General features: G+C 46.2%; 1 protein-coding gene across 1 annotated transcript in view; it reads right to left on the reverse strand.

Moving 5' to 3' along the window:
* Positions 1-18738, reverse strand: part of LOC126263555 (breast cancer anti-estrogen resistance protein 3 homolog) — a 1210178-nt gene that overhangs the window by 614705 nt on the left and 576735 nt on the right. The window contains exon 4 of the mRNA XM_049960647.1: positions 17434-17509. Within this exon, the coding sequence (XP_049816604.1) occupies positions 17434-17509 (76 nt within the window). The remainder of the gene's footprint in view (positions 1-17433; positions 17510-18738) is intronic.

Genomic DNA, 18738 nt, shown 5'->3' on the forward strand with positions numbered 1-18738 from the left:
AAGCCATGGATTAAGGCATTCAGAAAGATGGAGCGAATGAAACTTTCACTCTGTAGCGCAGTGTGTGCTGATACGAAACTTCCTGGTGGATTAAATCTGTGTGCAGTATCGACTGTCGGTACAGCACTTGCCCACGAAAGGCAAAGGTCCCGATCCAGCACACAGTTTTAATGTGCCAGAAAGTTTCACATAGATGAAGTATTCATTAGCTTCCGAGAAAAATACCAAAGCAAATTGATGAAAGTATGATCGTGTGGAGTATCTAACAAAATTTGTGAGCAGCTTGAGGATTTCTAGTTAGTGAGGCCGCAGCGTTTTGTCTTGGATGGAGAGTCATCAACAGATGTAGAAGTAATCTCAGACGTTTCTTACAAGGGAACCTCCCCATCGCTCCCCCTTCAGATTTAGTTATAAGTTGGCACAGTGGATAGGCCTTGATAAACCGAACACAGATCAATTGAGAAAGCAAGAAGAAGTTGTGTGGAACTGTGAAAAAATAAGCAAAATATACAAACTGAGTAGTCCATGGGCCACATAGGCAACATCATGGACAATGTGAACTCAGGAGCGCCGTGGTCTCGTGGTAGCGTGAGCAGCTGAAGAACGAGAGGTCCTTGGTTCAAGTCTACCCTCTTGTGAGAATTTTACTTTCTTTATTTTTGCATAGTTATTATCTGTCCGTTCGTTCATTGACGTCTCTGTTCACTGTAATAAGTTTAGTGTCTGTGTTTTGCGACCGCATCGCAAAACCGTGCGATTAGTAGACGAAAGGACGTGCCTCTCCAATGGGAACCGAAAACATTTGATCGCAAGGTCATAGGTCAACCGATTCCTCCACAGGAAAACACATCTGATATATTCTATACGACACTGGTAACGGCATGTGCGTCACATGACAGGAATATGTTGTCGACCCACCTAACTTGTACACTTGGCGAATGACTAAAAAGATTCTTCTACCTTGCCCGATTTAGGTTTTCTTGTGGATGTGATAATCACTCCCAAAAAAGTGATGAAAACATAAGAGTTTGTCACATAAACTGAAAATAAAAAATTAAATTTTTCACTCGATGGAAGATTTGAACCAAGGACCTCTCGTTCCGCAGCTGCTCACGTTACCACGAGACCACGGCGCTCCTGTGTACTTGGAGTCCTTGATGTCGCCTATCTTCCCATGAACTACTCAGTTTGTATATTTTGCTTGTTTTTTCACAGTTCCACACAACTTCTTCCTGTTTTCTCAATTGATCTGTGTTCAGTTTTTCAAGGCCTATCCACTGTGCCAACTTATAACTAAATCTGAGGGGGGTGCGATGGGGAGGTTCCCTTGTTAGAGAAATGTGTTGGCACGGTTGCTGTTCATGTTTCCTCCTTCCCTTCTGAGTGCTTCAAGTTTTTTGCTAGGCACTGTGTATAAACGACCTAGCGGATATTGTTAGCTGGATGAGGTTGGCCGTGGTTGACGCTGTTGTATACAGTGTCCTCCTAGAGAAATGTTCAATATTCGGGTATATGACAGGAGCGACAATTTGGAGCAATTAAGTCCAGTAAACATAGGCTCTAAAATGCATACCCTAAGAGCTATGAGCACTTGCTCGCCTTCGCTACTGTGAAGCATAACTCTTTTACTGAACAAGTGCTCATAGCTGTTAAGGTATACACTTTAGAGGCCATGTTTCTTTTTCTTGTTTTCGGCCGTATTACCGCTTCCCAAAATAGAGAAGAGGTTCCAATACAAGAGCTTTGTTTCACAGTTTCGAACATGAAGGAGTGCTCATTGTTCTAAAGGTACGCTTTTTAGATCCCATATTTACCAGACTTTTTTTCTCAGAATATCATTCCTGTCATTTCTCTGAATACCTACCATTCCTCCTCAGACACCCTGTGTTATGACCTGAAAAATGAGTAAAAGTAAAATGCAACACCTTGCTCAAGAGTACAACCCAAATACACGATCACATGCACACAACAGGAGACACCACGGTAATACCGTGTAACGCTGTCTCTAGCCTTAATAATAGTTACTCCATTTCAGAGAGAACCGGCGGGCACAAGTCTCTTTACGTTTGCCACATTAGGACGAAGCCCCTTATTGATGACTATTGCGGAGATGTCGATTTATCCAGCCATTGTCTATGGGCTTCAGTTCGGGTGGTTTAGCGGGCCAGTCGAATTGCGATAGGATGTCCGAGTGTTGGTCAAGCGAGGAACGCATGTGTGCAGCGCTGTGACAACGGCCGTTGTCATTTTGGAAGACTCCAGCTTCCTTGGGCTATGGATATATGGAAGGAGAAGCGACACTTGGTCACCGAGAGTCCTGAAATACGCATCCTAGTTTATGTTGACGGTAACCAGAATGAGTGGGCCCAAGACGTAGAGCTGAAAACAGCCCCAGTACAACACACAACACCCCTGGCCTCAGCTACACCCTTCAACCACTATGGGTAAAACATTTCATTAGCTCGCCGAGGCATCTGGCCGCTCTGTTAATTTGCAAAAGAGGCGTAATCGTGAATCGTCGGACAACATTACGCACATCCTATCAGGTATCTCCGGTTTTTGTATTGTTGGTCCACTGCAGACACACAGCTGAAGGAGCCAGTTTACGACCTCTCTTCCTATGCCGCGTTACACGCAAGCACATGGTACAGAATTTCTTCTATAGGGTGTAGGGAGTGCGCGTAGATACAACAAGAAATTGGGTAACTTTACTGACGGTGTTGCCATCGCACGTCCAAACACGCTTGCTCCTTTCTGTTATTTGTTCACGTGTACACCCATCTCACTACTCTGATTCCATACGACCGCTTCGTTCCTACAACGCTTTAAAACAAGTGTCTCCATTTAACAGGGTGAATAATATTTTTGCCGAGTTTATACAGCGTGGGGCAAATAAAAGTGGCCCAGACAAGTGGATAGGATTGGACATGAATGTATGCATATAAGCACACTCCGTGATGCGCACACCACGTGTACGTCCGCCACATGATCCACCCCGGTTCAGAGCGTAGTGCAGACTGTGTCAATATGAGTGGAGCGGTGCATAGCGGACGATGGCACTCACAATGGAGCAGCGGGTGTTCGTTGTGGAAATTTACGCGACAACAAAGTCGTGGAAACGGTGTGATCAGTTGTCTGCTGAGAAGTTTAATGTTTCCAAGCGTCAGCAAAGAGTGCGTCAGACCTGTTCATGGATAAAAACCGGCAGATGTTCCCCATCGTCTCCAATATTGCGAGTGGCTGTTCACTGTGATGACCATGAATGGCTCGGACGTGTCGATCCGTTCTTTACGTCTGATGAAGCCTGCTTTCAACTGAGTGGCTAAGTCAACTCACAGGCTCACAGGCTCTGGGCAGCAGAAATCCGTATAACCTCCGCGGAACACCGTTGCATGATCAGAAGGATGGGGTTTGGTGTGCAGTGTCTGCACGCCGTATTATTAATCCCACCTTCTTTCATCAGATACTGACTTCGGCGCACTACATTGCCAACATTTTGAAACCATTTCTGGAAGCGTTAACAGAGGAGGAAAAGACCTACAGATGCTTTCAACAGGTTGGAGCAACTGCCTTTACAGCCCGCCGAATCTTGGAACATGTTTACACAGTCTTCACGCCTGACACAATTGCTAACAGAGGTCAGTACGGTAGCACCGCTACCTGGCTGCCCAGGTCACTTGTTCTGTCAGTGTGCGATTACTTTGTGAGGGGATTCCTCAAGTCTAAGGTGTATTGCGACAACAAGAACTGCAGCAGAACATTTCGGATGAGACGGCAGCAATTGCAGCAGTCTAGCTTCGATCTGCCTTCAACAACTTGCTGCCCAAGACTCAAATGTGGCAAGAGATGAATGGTGGTGATTTTCAGCATCTGCTATAGTCAGGTTAGTAGCGTATTTCCTTTACTGTGCTGTGTTTCTTTGTACCTTGAAACTCCGTCCTCCGGCCACTTTTATTTCCCCTACCTGCGTAAAAATGTATAAGAATAAGCGCTTAAGAATTAGAAGAAATTCTCGAAGTACGTCATACTCATCAAACTAGAAACAACATTCACAATGATGGTAGAAATTCATTTTATTTATCAAAAATAACCAAACGCAGTGTAGCTGCAGTGTAACAGTCCTGAAGTTCATACAGGCGCTTTAGTACTATGTCCAAAGGTGAGCCTTTATAAGATATTCTTAGCGTTTGCTTTCTTGTAATAGACTTTTAGGACACAAACTCGAAGAACTATAATGAAATTTAGCAAAGTGCGAAAATAAAACACTTGTACGTGAAGTAATGGAAACGTAGAAAAGTATAGAGAACGAAAGGAAAAAAAAATTACAGAAAAGAAAATTAGGTCTGACCGTTGTCTGCAATTACCGCAGTCGTTTGTATAACCGAGTGACACGTCTCACCCGAACAGAGAAGTCATACCGTCTTCCTAGAACTGCAACCCTGCAGTGGCGCACTAGTAATTCCAGGCCTGCGGAGACGAGGTCAGCGTTTAATGCCGGGAAGCCCGCTTACTCCACACCGCGCGTTCGATAGACGCCGACTGTGTCGCCCCTTGCTTCACTTGTTTCACCACTTCCCGCAATGACTTAAGGAAAACTGCAGAACACACACTACCGTCTCCAAACGTCTCCGCCAAACTCAGCACGAAGTTACAATACGTAACACACAAAAGCATCTAGTCTGTGCTAATGGCTCTTCCAATGATCACATCTTTCAAAGATTCTTCTGTATTCTCACGCTACACGAGTGTTTTTGTTCTCGTCATACACTACTGGCCATTAAAATTGCTACACCAAGAAGAAATGCAGATGATAAACGGGTATTCATTGGACAAATATATTGTACTAGAACTGACATGTGATTACATTTTTACGCAAGTTGGGTGCATAGATCCTGAGAAATCAGTACCCAGAACAACCACCTCTGGCCGTAATAAAGGCCTTGATACGCCTGTGCATTGAGTCGAACACAGCTTGGATGGCGTGTACAGATACAGCTGCCCATGCAACTTCAACACGATATCACAGTTCTTCAAGAGTAGTGACTGGCGTATTGTGACGAGCCACTTGCTCGGCCACCATTGGCCATACGTTTTCAGTTGGTGAGAGATCTGGAGAATGTGCTGGCCAGGGCAGCAGTCGAACATTTTCTGTATCCAGAAAGGCCCGTACAGGACCTGCAACATGCGGTCGTGCATTATCCTGCTGAAATGTAGAGTTTCGCAGGGATCGAATGAAGGGTAGAGCCCCGGGTGGTAACACATCTGAAATGTAACGTCCACTGTTCAAATTGCTGTCAATGCGCACAAGAGGTGACCGAGACGTGTAACCAATGGCACCCCATACCATCACGCCGGGTGATACGCTAGTATGTCGATACCAATACACGCTTCTAATGTGCGTTCACCGCATTGTCGCCAATCAGGGATACGACCATCATGATGCTGTACACAGAACCTGGATTCATCCGAAAAAATAACGTTTTGCCATTCGTGCACCCAGGTTCGTCGTTGAGTACACCATCGCAGGCGCCCCTGTCTGTGATGCAGCGTCAAGGGTAACCGCAGCCATGGTCTGCGAGCTGATAGTCCATGCTGCTGCAAACGTCGTCGAACTGTTCGTGCAGATGGTTGTTGTCTTGCAAACGTCCCCATCTGTTGACTCAGGGATCGAGACGTGGCTGCACAATCCGTTACAGCCATACGGATAAGATGCCTGTCATCTCCACTGCTAGTGATACGAGGCCGTTGGGATCCAGCATGGCGTTCCGTATTACCCTCCTGAACTCACCGATTCCATATTCTGCTAACAGTTATTTGATCTCGACCAACGCGAGCAGCAATGTCGGGATACGATAAACCGCAATCGCGATAGGCTACAATCCGGCCTTTATCTAAGTCGGAAACGTCATGGTGCGCATTTCTTCTCGTTACACGAGGCATCACAACACCGTTTCACCAGGCAACGCCGTTTCAAATGGTTCAAATAGCTCTGAGCACTATGGGACTTAATATTTCAGGTCTTCAGTCCCCTAGAACTTAGAACTACTTAAACCTAACTAACGTAAGGACATCACACACATCCATGCCCGAAGCAGGATTCGAACCTGCAACCGTAGCAGTCGCGCTGTTCCAGACTGAAGCGCTTAGAACCGCTCGGCATCGCCGGTCAACTGCTGTTTGTGTATGAGAAATCGGTTGGAAACTTTCCTCATGTCAGCACGTTGTAGGTGTCGCCACCGGCGCCAACCTTGTGTGAATGCTCTGGAAAGCTAATCATTTGCATATCACAGCATCTTCTTCCCGTCGGTTATATTTCGCGTCTGTAGCACGTCATCTTCGTGGTGTAGCAATTTTAATGGCCAGTGGTGTATTTGCGCTGCTCACAGAGGAGTTTTTCCGGAGCCGTATGTTCCGCGCCATTCATTCGTTCGAGTTCAGTGGTTTCTTTTTGTCTTGAGAGTTTTTGATATAGTTGCATACGAAGAGCTTCGGAAATTATCGCACCTGTTTGTGCTACAGAGCGATGAGAAATGCAAGCAAATAGTTTAAAATGTGCTGTCGTGTTTGGATTGTGCTGTAGCTGGCAGCGCACAGAGCGAGACTATTCACTCGCGCCTACAACCGGTGGCGCTACATACGCGTAGCACGCAACGACGACACCACCGCCTCATTCGCCACTTCACGTCAAATAGCGTCGTACCCTGGGATAAAACTGCCCGTAGAGCGACACCAAGTCGACATCGACATCTACATCTATACAGATACTCCGCCACTGTTCGGTGCGTGGCCTAGGGTACCCTTTACCAGCCGTCCGGAGTGGCCGAGCGGTTCTAGGCGCTACAGTCTGGAACCGCGCGACCGCTGCGGTCGCAGGTACGAATCCTGCCTCGGGCATGGGTGTGTGTGATGTCCTTAGGTTAGTTAGGTTTAAGTAGTTCTAAGTTCTAGGGGACTGATGACCACAGCAGTTTTGTCCCACAGTGCTCAGAGCCATTTGAACCATTTTTATGAAACCTTTACCACTACTAGTCATTTCCTTTCCTGTTCCACTCGCAAGTAGAGCGAGGGAGAAATGGTTGCTACATGCTTTCGTATGAGCCCTAATTTCTCGAATATTATCTTCGTGCTGCTTACGCGCAATGCATGTTGACGGCAGTAGAATCGTTCGACAGTCAGCTTCAAATGGCGGTTCTCTTATTCTTCTGAACAGTGTTTCTGAAAAAGAACGCCACCTTGCCCCCAGAGATTCCCATTTGAGTTCCCGAAGCATCTCCGTAACACCTGCGTGTTGTTCGAACCGCCGGCCGCGGTGGTCTAGGGGTTCTAGGCGCTCAGTCCGGAACCGCGCGACCGCTGCGGTCGCAGGTACGAATCCTGCCTCGGGCATGGGTGTGTGTGATGTCCTTAGGTTAGTTAGGTTTAAGTAGTTCTAAGTTCTAGGGGACTGATGACCACAGCAGTTATGTCCCACAGTGCTCAGAGCCATTTGAACCATTTTTATGAAACCTTTACCACTACTAGTCATTTCCTTTCCTGTTCCACTCGCAAGTAGAGCGAGGGAGAAATGGTTGCTACATGCTTTCGTATGAGCCCTAATTTCTCGAATATTATCTTCGTGCTGCTTACGCGCAATGCATGTTGACGGCAGTAGAATCGTTCGACAGTCAGCTTCAAATGGCGGTTCTCTTATTCTTCTGAACAGTGTTTCTGAAAAAGAACGCCACCTTGCCCCCAGAGATTCCCATTTGAGTTCCCGAAGCATCTCCGTAACACCTGCGTGTTGTTCGAACCGCCGGCCGCGGTGGTCTAGGGGTTCTAGGCGCTCAGTCCGGAACCGCGCGACCGCTGCGGTCGCAGGTACGAATCCTGCCTCGGGCATGGGTGTGTGTGATGTCCTTAGGTTAGTTAGGTTTAAGTAGTTCTAAGTTCTAGGGGACTGATGACCACAGCAGTTATGTCCCACAGTGCTCAGAGCCATTTGAACCATTTTTATGAAACCTTTACCACTACTAGTCATTTCCTTTCCTGTTCCACTCGCAAGTAGAGCGAGGGAGAAATGGTTGCTACATGCTTTCGTATGAGCCCTAATTTCTCGAATATTATCTTCGTGCTACTTACGCGCAATGCATGTTGACGGCAGTAGAATCGTTCGACAGTCAGCTTCAAATGGCGGTTCTCTTATTCTTCTGAACAGTGTTTCTGAAAAAGAACGCCACCTTGCCCCCAGAGATTCCCATTTGAGTTCCCGAAGCATCTCCGTAACACCTGCGTGTTGTTCGAACCGCCGGCCGCGGTGGTCTAGGGGTTCTAGGCGCTCAGTCCGGAACCGCGCGACCGCTGCGGTCGCAGGTACGAATCCTGCCTCGGGCATGGGTGTGTGTGATGTCCTTAGGTTAGTTAGGTTTAAGTAGTTCTAAGTTCTAGGGGACTGATGACCACAGCAGTTATGTCCCACAGTGCTCAGAGCCATTTGAACCATTTTTATGAAACCTTTACCACTACTAGTCATTTCCTTTCCTGTTCCACTCGCAAGTAGAGCGAGGGAGAAATGGTTGCTACATGCTTTCGTATGAGCCCTAATTTCTCGAATATTATCTTCGTGCTGCTTACGCGCAATGCATGTTGACGGCAGTAGAATCGTTCGACAGTCAGCTTCAAATGGCGGTTCTCTTATTCTTCTGAACAGTGTTTCTGAAAAAGAACGCCACCTTGCCCCCAGAGATTCCCATTTGAGTTCCCGAAGCATCTCCGTAACACCTGCGTGTTGTTCGAACCGCCGGCCGCGGTGGTCTAGGGGTTCTAGGCGCTCAGTCCGGAACCGCGCGACCGCTGCGGTCGCAGGTACGAATCCTGCCTCGGGCATGGGTGTGTGTGATGTCCTTAGGTTAGTTAGGTTTAAGTAGTTCTAAGTTCTAGGGGACTGATGACCACAGCAGTTATGTCCCACAGTGCTCAGAGCCATTTGAACCATTTTTATGAAACCTTTACCACTACTAGTCATTTCCTTTCCTGTTCCACTCGCAAGTAGAGCGAGGGAGAAATGGTTGCTACATGCTTTCGTATGAGCCCTAATTTCTCGAATATTATCTTCGTGCTGCTTACGCGCAATGCATGTTGACGGCAGTAGAATCGTTCGACAGTCAGCTTCAAATGGCGGTTCTCTTATTCTTCTGAACAGTGTTTCTGAAAAAGAACGCCACCTTGCCCCCAGAGATTCCCATTTGAGTTCCCGAAGCATCTCCGTAACACCTGCGTGTTGTTCGAACCGCCGGCCGCGGTGGTCTAGGGGTTCTAGGCGCTCAGTCCGGAACCGCGCGACCGCTGCGGTCGCAGGTACGAATCCTGCCTCGGGCATGGGTGTGTGTGATGTCCTTAGGTTAGTTAGGTTTAAGTAGTTCTAAGTTCTAGGGGACTGATGACCACAGCAGTTATGTCCCACAGTGCTCAGAGCCATTTGAACCATTTTTATGAAACCTTTACCACTACTAGTCATTTCCTTTCCTGTTCCACTCGCAAGTAGAGCGAGGGAGAAATGGTTGCTACATGCTTTCGTATGAGCCCTAATTTCTCGAATATTATCTTCGTGCTGCTTACGCGCAATGCATGTTGACGGCAGTAGAATCGTTCGACAGTCAGCTTCAAATGGCGGTTCTCTTATTCTTCTGAACAGTGTTTCTGAAAAAGAACGCCACCTTGCCCCCAGAGATTCCCATTTGAGTTCCCGAAGCATCTCCGTAACACCTGCGTGTTGTTCGAACCGCCGGCCGCGGTGGTCTAGGGGTTCTAGGCGCTCAGTCCGGAACCGCGCGACCGCTGCGGTCGCAGGTACGAATCCTGCCTCGGGCATGGGTGTGTGTGATGTCCTTAGGTTAGTTAGGTTTAAGTAGTTCTAAGTTCTAGGGGACTGATGACCACAGCAGTTATGTCCCACAGTGCTCAGAGCCATTTGAACCATTTTTATGAAACCTTTACCACTACTAGTCATTTCCTTTCCTGTTCCACTCGCAAGTAGAGCGAGGGAGAAATGGTTGCTACATGCTTTCGTATGAGCCCTAATTTCTCGAATATTATCTTCGTGCTGCTTACGCGCAATGCATGTTGACGGCAGTAGAATCGTTCGACAGTCAGCTTCAAATGGCGGTTCTCTTATTCTTCTGAACAGTGTTTCTGAAAAAGAACGCCACCTTGCCCCCAGAGATTCCCATTTGAGTTCCCGAAGCATCTCCGTAACACCTGCGTGTTGTTCGAACCGCCGGCCGCGGTGGTCTAGGGGTTCTAGGCGCTCAGTCCGGAACCGCGCGACCGCTGCGGTCGCAGGTACGAATCCTGCCTCGGGCATGGGTGTGTGTGATGTCCTTAGGTTAGTTAGGTTTAAGTAGTTCTAAGTTCTAGGGGACTGATGACCACAGCAGTTATGTCCCACAGTGCTCAGAGCCATTTGAACCATTTTTATGAAACCTTTACCACTACTAGTCATTTCCTTTCCTGTTCCACTCGCAAGTAGAGCGAGGGAGAAATGGTTGCTACATGCTTTCGTATGAGCCCTAATTTCTCGAATATTATCTTCGTGCTGCTTACGCGCAATGCATGTTGACGGCAGTAGAATCGTTCGACAGTCAGCTTCAAATGGCGGTTCTCTTATTCTTCTGAACAGTGTTTCTGAAAAAGAACGCCACCTTGCCCCCAGAGATTCCCATTTGAGTTCCCGAAGCATCTCCGTAACACCTGCGTGTTGTTCGAACCGCCGGCCGCGGTGGTCTAGGGGTTCTAGGCGCTCAGTCCGGAACCGCGCGACCGCTGCGGTCGCAGGTACGAATCCTGCCTCGGGCATGGGTGTGTGTGATGTCCTTAGGTTAGTTAGGTTTAAGTAGTTCTAAGTTCTAGGGGACTGATGACCATAGCTGTTAAGTCCCATAGTGCTCAGAGCCATTTGAACCATTTTTTTGTTGTTCGAACCTACCGGTAACAAATCTAGGCGCCCGCCGTTGAATTTCTTCGATGCCTTCCTTCAATTCGACCTGATATGGATCCCAAGCAATCGAGCAGTACTCGAGAAAAGGTAGCAGCAGCATCCTGTATGTGGACCCCTTTACGGGTGAACCACTCTTTCCTAAAATTCTCCCAACAAACCGAAGTCGGCCATTCGCCTTCCCTAACACAGTTCTCACACGCTCGTTTCATTTCACATCGCTTTGCAATGTTACGTCCAGTTATTTAACCGACTTGACTGTGCCATGGAGGACACTACTAATACTGTACCCCAACGTTACAGGTTTGTTATTCCTACTCATCCGCATTAACATTTTTCTCCATTCAGAAATAGCTGCATTCATCACACCAACTGGAAATTTTGTCTTAGTCCTCTTGCATCTTCTTACAATCACTCAACTTCGACACCTTACCGTACACCACGACAGCATCAGCAAACAGCCGCAGATTGCCGGCCACCCTGTTCGCCAAATCATTTATGTATACAGAGAACAACAGCGGTCCTATCACACTTCCCTAGGGGACTCCTGACGATACCCTCGTCTCTGATAAACATTCGCCGTCGAGGACAATGAACTGGGTTCTATTACTTGAGAACGCTTCAAGCCACTCACATATCTGTGAACTTATTCCATATGCTCGTACTTTCGTTAACAACCTGCAATGGGGCACCGAGTCAAATGCTCTCCAGAAATCCAGGAATATGGAATCTGCCTACTGCTCTTCATCCATAGTTCATAGTAAATCATGTGAGAAAAGGGCAAGCTGAGTTTCGCACGAGCGATGCTTTCTAACACTATGCTGATTCATGGACATAAGCATCTCAGTCTCAAGAAAGTTTATTATTTTCGAATTGAGAATACGTTCACGGATTCTGCAGAACACTGAAGTAAGGGACATTGGTCCGTAATTTTGTGGGTCCGTTTTTTAAACTTCTTATATACTGGAGTCACCTCCACTTTTTTTGTGCTGGACGAGAGATTCACGATAAATGTAAGCTAGGTAAGGGGCCAGTGCCGTAGAGTAATCTCTGTAAATTGGAACTGGGGTTCGATCCTAGCCTGGTGATTTATTTGCTTTCAAATCTTTCAGTTGTTTGTCTGCGCTAGAGGTGCCTAAAACTATGTCGTCCACACGGGAGTCTATGCGATGGTCAAACGACGGTATGTCTGTACGATACTCCTGTATGAACGATTTCTTGAACGTGTTGTAACCAGTCTACATGCTTACAAGACACACGCCGGCTGCGTTCTGGTTGACAACCTATGCTATAAGCTTGGACTATATTTGGTGTTTGAATGGATTTCTCTTACAGGGGGACTGTACGAACATCCCCCCAACCAATTTATTTTAACTGCGTCTCCGAACAAACAGCAATTACGCGGTCAGAATTGTCAGTGGTTGGTACTCGACATTAGCTCTTTCTTTTATGGGTACAATTAATATCGAAGTGCTAATGTCTAATTTACCTCCTAAGCTAGTTAGAAGGCTATGCTTTTATCTAGAAAGACGAGGAAAAAATGTTCTTGGCTAGCACGCATCAATAACAATCAGTTCTAGAGTGAGATGCGTAAGTTGTAACTTATAGTTACCGTCGTCAGGATATTTTTTGAAATGGCTAAGAATTACGAGTAACAGTCGACTGAAGGAAGAGAATAAGATAAATACGATTTTGTCAATGACCATCCTCATGATGGAATGACATATGATGATTTTGAATGTTTCGTATGTGTTTAAACAAGTTGTGTAGTATTAATACAACATTTTACGCTAAACTGATTAACATACTTCTTCTGGTTACTACGTTCTGTATGTCCTTCCCTTAATAACGTAACAGCTGATCGGCGTAAAAATTTGGTATGTGTGTTGCCGTCCCATATTGGGACGTCGTGGAAGTTGACTGTCCTAGAAGTGACTGCGCGCGAAAGAGATGAATTAAATAATTTAAAAACTGAAACAACGTTCCAGGGGCAGCAATTCATTCTACTGCTGCCTACGCCGAAATAATCTGATCTGCAAATATTGCAGTCAGCAAATTATAAATTTCTGCAGCATTTACCATTGGAATGGGAGGAGGAATTAATTATGCCAGTTCAATTTAAAAGATGTCAGTTACACAGTATCTCTTTTGTTATACTGTGCCAACATTAATTTCAGCGTGTGCTGTTATGTCAGAACGATTTTTTCAATAATAAAGAGATAGAGATTTGGTGCTCACATGTCTATATACCAGCTGACGCCTGGCGACCGAATGAACAGGGGCGTTCACCTCAGATTTTATTATTTCAGTAGAGTTATGCCTCCGGTTATTAATAGGAATGCATGTGTGTTCTGCATGGATGTCCAGCACTTGTACTGACACGTCAGACAAACTCTCGTGAAACACATGAAAAGTTAATGAAGTGTTTATGTTACGGGAACATAGTAGAGAAGCTTCGGAGAAGTCTTGGTGTGTTACAGCCCAGTGCATATGCTATTTAATAACAGTTGTAGCAGAGCTGTGCACCGAAAGATAATTATCAAGATAGTTAACTGGATTCAGACTCGAACCTATGTTTTAGAACAAAAATCATTAATAAGATGGCGGTAAGCTTAGATTCTCTCTATAGGAAAATGAAAGAGAACTTTTGGAGAAAATAGAAGCAACGTTATGAATATGAAGAGCTCAAATGTCCAGTCAGTACTAAGCGAAGAACGGAGGATTAAAAGGTGTTATACAATGAAATGCTCTTGAAGACAGTATTATGGACGGGAAGAGGAAACAGGTGAAGATGATCCTGCCAGACGAATTAGATGGAACACTGAAAGACGTAAGATAAAACAGGACACCTAGAATAGACGACCGTCCTTCAAATTTATTTCGGTCTTTGAAAGACCAATCCATGAACAACATATTCGATCCGATATTCAAGACATATGAGACAAGTGAAAAATGCCTTCAGACTTAAAGAAGAATGTAATAATTCCAATTTGAAAGAGGGAATATTCTGACAAGTGTGGCGTTTATGCTCGTTAATCCACTCCTTTATTGTCCGCATACACTTTACCACTAGCACACTTCTCTTTGTAGACTCTCATAGCGCACAATGTTCAGCCGCCCCTTCCAAAGGGTTTCATGCAAACCGCAACGCCTTCAAATACCACGCGCAAGATTTCTGGACTGGAACTGATTGCTTTTATTAAGTTATTTAAGTGACGATATACAGACTGTAAAGAGACAGAAAAACTATTTAGATCTGATTGTAATACGTTCAGGACCTCACGGTCCATACATAATATTCCACCAAAGTTCAGTGCCATTTGTAACGCAGTCTTGAGTAATGCTATTTTTTCCACAAGAAGTGTTTATTAATAAGCTTAGTGTGCAACGGATACCATAATGAGCTGTAACAATTTTGTGCTGTCACTGAAGTTCGATCTCAATTAAGGGTAGCATTCAGTTACTGCATTCACGACACATTCCATCTCCGTCCGAGAGTCACTCTGCTAAACTGTCACAAAATCGTCGCTGCCGGTATTTTACCCCTAGGGAAGATTCCTGGTACTCAAGTCCATACCAGGCTGAGTGGATCTTGGGGCGTCCTAGAGGGGCTGTAACGAGGAAAATTCCTTGCTCGTACCCGGGATTGAACCCAGGTCGGAGTCTACTGCTCTAACTGCTAGATCACGATGGCCATGGCCCAGCAATAGTAGCTAGAAAAATTTTAACGAATAACTCCCCTTCTGCTGAATAACTGCTGGAAAATATTACTCTGTAAACGAATGCAACACTGCTTCCAACAATGTCCAGCCAACTGGAGACGTCAGAAGAGGAACACGACGCGGCCTAACAACCGACTACATTTTGACGTCTATTAATTCTGTTAAATTATCAGCTCTTCCCGTAAATCGAAGATTGATTCTGAGCACTGTATCTGTTCCTAGTCGACTGATTCAGAAGGGAGGTCGTTTGGTCATCAGAATATAAATTTTCACGTTATAAAAGTTGGTGTAGTATAACACTTTCGGAAACTGCGTAAAACAGCTTGAAATTATCTCTGTGTACCGATATCGATCTTTTACTTTTACGAGGACGTACTGAAAAGTAATGCTTCAACATCTTAATTATTCGTGTCTACATATTTGCAGCCCTCTGCCGCTAGAGGGCTCCGAATTGTAGCGTAACATTTCGGTGTGTACTGTAACTACGTCGGTGCGTGAGAAACAGCGTGCTGTAATCAAGTTTCGAATTCAAAGATTTCGCCCACACAAGGAACACCCTCTCCTTCGGCATAACAATGTACGCATTTTTATGCAAGCCATCATTGGTGACTCAAACCACTTTTACCGACAGACGGTCTAATACGAGGGCAGTTCAATAAGTAATGCAACACATTTTTTTTCTCGGCCAATTTTGGTTGAAAAAACCGGAAATTTCTTGTGGAATATTTTCAAACATTCCCGCTTCGTCTCGTATAGTTTCATTGACTTCCGACAGGTGGCAGCGCTGTACGGAGCTGTTAAAATGGCGTCTGTAACGGATGTGCGTTGCAAACAACGGGCAGTGATCGAGTTTCTTTTGGCGGAAAACCAGGGCATCTCAGATATTCATAGGCGCTTGCAGAATGTCTACGGTGAGCTGGCAGTGGACAAAAGCACGGTGAGTCGTTGGGCAAAGCGTGTGTCATCATCGCCGCAAGGTCAAGCAAGACTGTCTGATCTTCCGCGTGCGGGCCGGCCGTGCACAGCTGTGACTCCTGCAATGGCGGAGCGTGCGAACACACTCGTTCGAGATGATCGACGGATCACCATCAAACAACTCAGTGCTCAACTTGACATCTTTGTTGGTAGTGCTGTCACAATTGTTCACCAGTTGGGATATTCAAAGGTTTGTTCCCGCTCGGTCCCTCGTTGTCTAACCGAAAACCATAAAGAGCAAAGGAGAACCATCTGTGCGGAATTGCTTGCTCGTCATGTGGCTGAGGGTGACAATTTCTTGTCAAAGATTGTTACAGGCGATGAAACATGGGTTCATCACTTCGAACCTGAAACAAAACGGCAATCAATGGAGTGGCGCCACACCGACTCCCCTACCAAGAAAAAGTTTAAAGCCATACCCTCAGCCGGTAAAGTCATGGTTACAGTCTTCTCGGACGCTGAAGGGGTTATTCTGTTCGATGTCCTTCCCCATGGTCAAACGATCAACTCTGAAGTGTATTGTGCTACTCTTCAGAAATTGAAGAAACGACTTCAGCGTGTTCGTAGGCACAAAAATCTGAACGAACTTCTCCTTCTTCATGACAACGCAAGACCTCACACAAGTCTTCGCACCCGAGAGGAGCTCACAAAGCTTCAGTGGACTGTTCTTCCTCATGCACCCTACAGCCCCGATCTCGCACCGTCGGATTTCCATATGTTTGGCCCAATGAAGGACGCAATCCGTGGGAGGCACTACGCGGATGATGAAGAAGTTATTGATGCAGTACGACGTTGGCTCCGACATCGACCAGTGGAATGGTACCGTGCAGGCATACAGGCCCTCATTTCAAGGTGGCGTAAGGCGGTAGGATTGAATGGAGACTACGTTGAAAAATAGTGTTGTGTAGCTAAAAGATTGGGGAATGACCTGGTGTATTTCAATGCTGAATAAAACAACCCCTGTTTCAGAAAAAAAATGTGTTGCATTACTTATTGAACTGCCCTCGTATAATCCTACCAATGGCTGATCACGAAATCCAAGCTACGCCAATTTTGAAGTACGACTTTTATTTATTTAATTTTCTTTATCAGAACGGCTCGTCTTTCCTTAAAAGAAAATCCTCAGCGAGTGGTTTGACCTGGATGCGACGTTCCTGCACAACCTTGTGGACTCACTTCCTAACCGAATCCAGGTGGTTATCAAGTCCAGGGGCGGGATTGCGCGGCATTAAATGATGCTTTGTAATGAGTTCTCTAGGGCTGACTAATTCTTTGTCCGGTAAACTTAATACAAACGCGGTTTACATGCTGTCAGAATCGGTAATTTCAGAGGGTGCCTGAAGCACTTTCCTCATCCACTGAATCGTACTGAAAATTGTCCTACTGCGACGCTGGAACTGTAGGAAGTTCACTTGCTTCATAAGACACTTCGTAATTCTGACATTTGGCTCGTTTGACTTCATTTGTCATCACGCCCACGAAAGCCTGGAGTCTTAAATCGTGAAAATTTGTTGGTTCTACGACGGGGATGTAACAAAAAGGTAATGGGATGATGTCTAACATCACAGGCGGCTCGGCAATGAAAAGCGGACATGCTCGCGTCGTTGGCGGCGAAAGTAGAGCAGAGTGGCGGCGCTGGCTGTGTGTTCTGTGTGGGCAGGCACGCGGAACGCGATGAGGCCGTTTGCATGCGGGGCGGCTGGCTGCGGCGGTATGATAGCGGCTGGCAGAGCCGGAGCCGGCTGCCGGCTGCTAGGCGGTACTCACGTGCCGTTCTGCTGCACCAGACGGCTCGGCTCCACGGCCACGCTGTGTCGCTGCGGCTTGTCCTTCCGCCTCGCACCTGCAACACGCAACAGACGCACGCACTCAAAACCTCTGCTGGCTCACCACTTCTCACCTTACTGCTTCGCTGGGCGAAATACGAGGGGGTACTGAAAAAACCAGGATTATTCTCTAACACCTGTATACACTGAAGTGCCAAAGAATCCGGTACAGGCATGCGTATTCGAATACTGAGATCTGTAAGCAGGCAGAATACGGCACTGCGGTCGGCAACGCCTATACAGGGTGTTACAAAAAGGTACGGCCAAACCTTCAGGAAACATTCCTCACATACAAATAAAGAAAAGATGTTATGTGGACATGTGTCCGGAAACGCTTAATTTCCATGTTAGAGCTCATTTTAGTTTCGTCAGTATGCACTGTACTTCCTCGATTCACCGCTATGATTTCATACGGGAGACTCTACCTGTGCTGCTAGAACATGTGCCTTTACAAGTACGACACAACATGTGGTTCATGCGCGATGGAGCTCCTGCACATTTCAGTCGAAGTGTTCGTACGCTTCTCAACAACAGATTCGGTGACCAATGGATTGGTAGAGGCGGACCAATTCCATGGCCTCCACTCTCTCCTGACCTCAACCCTCTTGACTTTCATTTATGGGGGCATTTGAAAGCTCTTGTCTACGCAACCCCGGTACCAAATGTAGAGACTCTTCGTGCTCGTATTGTGCACGGCTGTGATACAATACGCCATTCTCCAGGGCTGCATCAGCGCATCAGGGATTCCATGCGACGGAGGGTGGATGCATGTATCCTCGCTAACGGAGGAAATTTTGAACATTTCCTGTAACAAAGTGTTTAAAGTCACGCTTGCACGTTCTGTTGCTGTGTGTTTCCATTCCATGATTAATGTGATTTGAAGAGAAGTAATAAAATGAGCTCTAACATGGAAAGTAAGCGTTTCCGGACACATGTCCACATAACATATTTTCTTTCTTTGTGTGTGAGGAATGTTTCCTGAAAGTTTGGCCGTACCTTTTTGTCACACCCTGTATAAGACAAAAGTGAAACTTCCTGGCAGATTAAAACTGTGTGCACACAGTTTTAATCTGCCAGGAAGTTTCATATCAGCGCACACTCCGCTGCAGAGTGAAAATATGATTCTGGAAACATCCCCCAGGCTGTGGCTAAGCCATGTCTCCGCAATATCCTTTCTTTCAGGAGTGATTAGTTCTGCAAGGTTCGCAGGAGAGCTTCTGTAAAAGTTTGGAGAGTAGGAGACGAG

The sequence above is a fragment of the Schistocerca nitens genome, chromosome 6 (assembly GCF_023898315.1).
Source record: "Schistocerca nitens isolate TAMUIC-IGC-003100 chromosome 6, iqSchNite1.1, whole genome shotgun sequence".
Lineage (NCBI taxonomy): Eukaryota > Metazoa > Arthropoda > Insecta > Orthoptera > Acrididae > Schistocerca > Schistocerca nitens.